Below are 3,944 nucleotides of genomic sequence, written 5' to 3' on the forward strand. Positions count from 1 at the left end.
CCTGCCTCGGCCTCCCAAAGTCCTGGGATTACAGGCATGAGCCACCGCGCCTGACCTCAATTAATTTTTCACACAATTTTTCCCTTCCTTCCATACCACCTTTAAACAAATGCAAATTTTGCAAATTACTTTGGGAAAAAATGAAACTATTCTTGTCTCAATTACCTCATCTAGCTTCTCTTGCTAAAACATTTCTATCCCTATCAAAGCTAAATTTATTGATCAAATGTGATCAAACTTGCTGTGCTCATGTGTGTGATTAATGACCCCTTTACCTCTATTCCCTACTCTTTCCTGAACCAAACATTACAACTTACCAAGAACTTATTTTTTCTAAATTCAAGTATTATGCTTTAGTCCTAGAATTCACCTTCATTCTGCATTTGACACTATTTTCTACTTATTCTTTTTAACCATACCTTGTTTTTCCTGCCACAGAAAAATACATTCTTACAAAGCCACTGATTCGTTTCTTCTGTACCTTCTTATCCCTGCAAATGGGTTATTCTTGGCCAGCACAGATTCTACAAACCTGGATTCTTTGTACCCGTTCTCTGTTTTATTTTTCCCTGAAGCACTTCATGAACATTATTTATTATAAAGTTTACATTTTAATTTGTAGATTGAATTCCCCCACTAGATTATAGTCTCCTAAGGTAAGTAATCTATTTCTTCTTTTGTCTACATCTGTATCATTTTGTTGGGCTAGAGCAGTGAGCAACACATGATAGGCCCTCATGAGAATGCAGGACTCCTCAGAAAATCCATCTGAAATGACCAACATGATTTTGTTGTTCCCCTTTGGCATTCTCACAGTGTCATGTATCAATTATTATTATTCTCTACTGGTCCCTGTTTATATGACCCCTTCAGAAGTGCTTGAGATCTTTGAGAATAAAAATGTTGTTTGATTTACTTATTCAGTTTCAGGTACTTAATTAACATTTGTGAACGGATTATATAATCCTAAATTCTTAGCTAAGCATTCACATTCTAGACCTGGCCATAATTATATTTATAGCCATATCTCTCATCACTGCCTGACTCTTTTTCATGAACTAATCAAGAGGAGTTACTCACATGCCCAAATAATTTTACCACTTTTCTAACTTTCAGTTTTCTTATTCCTAAAATCTTTCCAACATTTTCATCAGTAAATTTCGGAATTTTACTAAAACATTAGCATCAGATTGATTTTCACCTAGAAGCTATTTTTTTTGTTTTGTTTTAGCATTTCATGTCTGCTAAACTGCTGTAGAACCACATTTTTACCTTCATGCTAGAGATCTTACATGCCGTTTTTAGCACATTTCTTATCATTGCTGATGTATTATTGGTAGATATTGCTTTATTCAGAAAAATCAGGATATTTTTTGTTATATATTGGATTCAACATGAAATCTCACTCTAAAGGTTAAGTTATATTGTAGAGAAACACATGTAGGTCCTTTTTCTGATCATCCTATTCAGGGGACATATGGTTAACTCACCCACAAGTCACATTTTCTATTCCAAACTGGTTCTGAGAGAAATGAGCTTACTGCTTACTTTCCACGTTCTGATTATGTTGGTCTCTCTGTTTAGATTTCTTTGATTTTTCTGCTTTTTTTTCCAGATAGACTTCATTTGAATCAGGAGTTTCTTCTGAAAAACAAAACTGTAAATCTGAGCACTAGAAAAGAAAATATAGCATATCTCAGGTACTTTGAAAAGAGGTATAGACATGGGACAAATAACGAGTGCAGAATGAAGAGGTATAGACATGGGACAAATAACGAGTGCAGAATGCAGAGGTATAGACATGGGACAAATAACGAGTGCGGAATGAAGAGGTATAGACATGGGACAAATAACGAGTGCAGAATGCAGAGGTATAGACATGGGACAAATAACGAGTGCGGAATGCAGACATGCAGGGGCTTTTCTTGAGAGCACTGATTGTCAAGTCTGAGAGGCCAATGAAATCAAAGGTAGAATTTCCAAATTTGGAAAACAATACCCATTATCTTAAAGGTCTGACACTGAAACTGATACAACCTCGTCAATTTTCAGAAGTAATTATTATTTTATATTTAATTTTAAAATGCTAGCCCTCAACGTATCTACAGTACTATTGGAGCATACTGACCAGTATTGATTATAATTTTCTGTAATAGATTCATTGCAACCATGACTGTGTTAGCCAATGACTATCATTGAAACTAGTGATTAATATAGAGCTCCTTACACTGAAATACTAGAACCCTAATGCTCATCAACTTTATCATCATTCTTCTCCCTCAGCCCAAGAAAATTTAAATTTCAGGCGAGCAGGGATGTTCGATTTCTTCAGTGCTTTATCTTAGTGTCTAGAACAGTGTCTAATTTATGCTCATCAGCAATTCTGTTTGTTGCACAAAATTATTATTACTAATAATAATGATAAGCATATCTTTCCTTATTACCTGTAGGATTCAGGGTTCTTCACATTTCAAAGTGCAATCAGTAGCATTTACTTACCCTATAGTATTCATCAGCCTCCTTTGTCATATAGTGTTTGTGAGTAGCATGCCTTGGGGATTGAGAGCAGAGAAAACACAGCAGGCTCCTGTCAGTTTCACAGATGAGGTTCTTGATTTCCTGGTGTCTCCCACAGATCAGCATGGCAGAGCTTGATAACTGGCAGGGGACTGATTCTCTTGTAGGAATAGCTTGTTTCTCAGCAAAAATAATGCGTTTGAAGTACATTTGCTGTGATATTTCCCTGCACACAGGGCAGCAATTAGGAGTAAGTGTATCTTCCCACAAGAGGCAGAGACAGGGATTACAAAATCTGTGCCCACAGCAAATGGTGACAGGGTCTGTCAAATAGTCTGTGCAGATCGAGCAGGTGAGCTCACTGGTAGAACACTGCGTGATAGCAGAAGCCATGTTTCTGAGAAAATAAAAGGAAAGTGTCATTCTTTCCCCCAAGGCATAAGAAATGAGCTTAAGACCTTTTTTCTTTTTTTACTAATTTGTGTATGCAGTGTAGCAGGACAGGCCATATTTTCTGAATGACTAAAATAGGATGGAGAGGCACAAACAGTGCAACAGATTGATCACATGCCCTCTTTCTTGACAACCTTGGCCTATAGCACTATTTTCCAGTTCCCTAATAGAAATCCAATATTTTTCATGTCTGTTATCTCTTCTACAAAAACATAAAAATCACAAGTCCTGGGCTCATCTGTAGCCACAGGCAGTAGGTCATTATTTTGTCCAAAGCTTTCAAGATTTCCCCCTTTTTTTCTCTCTCTCTGATTGGTCATCATAAGACATGTACTCCAATTCTGGCCAAGAGAACAAGAAAGTAGACTTCGTAGGAGAATTCTGTAAAAGGTATTCTTGCTACAGAAGAGACACATGGAAGAAACAATTGCTTTTTCTGCCTCTGGACATTACTGGGATGCAATATTTGCTTGTGTAACCATTTTGTGAACTCATAGTAAACTAAGACAAAAGTCAATACTCTAAGGAAAACAGAAAGGCGGAAAGAACCTGCATCTTTAATAATACAATAGAACACTAATTACATAATTCTGGAGAGGCCAACTAATGCAATAGAAGGAATGGTGGACAATCATCATTTTACAGATGCCATAAAAATAACTGAATCAGGCAAGAATCATTAATGGAAAATAAAATAACTAAGTCATAGATTTTGTGAAAGAGCCTATTTACATATTATCAAAGTTCTACCCCACATGCCAGCTCTATCCACAGTGTTATTGAGGCATAACAGGTAAGTGAAAGTGTATAATTTAATGTATACAAACAGAGGTAGATGACTAAGGACACAAAACACATCTGTAGCATTTTTGCCAGAAACATTTGACCAGCGTATAACCGTGGGAGGAAATCAGATACACGCATTTGAAAAACACTATGCAAAACATAAGGCTGGTCTATTAAAATAATTTTAA

General features: G+C 36.3%; 1 protein-coding gene across 1 annotated transcript in view; it reads right to left on the bottom strand.

Annotated features, from left to right (window-relative positions):
• TRIM77 (tripartite motif containing 77) overlaps positions 1–2,910 on the bottom strand; it is a 7,693-nt gene extending 4,783 nt beyond the window's left edge. Inside the window, exons 1-2 of the mRNA XM_011938462.1 lie at positions 2,500–2,910; positions 1,549–1,644 (exon numbers count right to left, since the gene is read on the bottom strand). Coding sequence (XP_011793852.1) covers positions 1,549–1,644; positions 2,500–2,910 — 507 coding nt within the window. The remainder of the gene's footprint in view (positions 1–1,548; positions 1,645–2,499) is intronic.
• Between the last annotated feature and the right edge of the window lie 1,034 nt (positions 2,911–3,944).

This window comes from Colobus angolensis, unplaced genomic scaffold (assembly GCF_000951035.1).
Source record: "Colobus angolensis palliatus isolate OR3802 unplaced genomic scaffold, Cang.pa_1.0 Scaffold174, whole genome shotgun sequence".
Lineage (NCBI taxonomy): Eukaryota > Metazoa > Chordata > Mammalia > Primates > Cercopithecidae > Colobus > Colobus angolensis.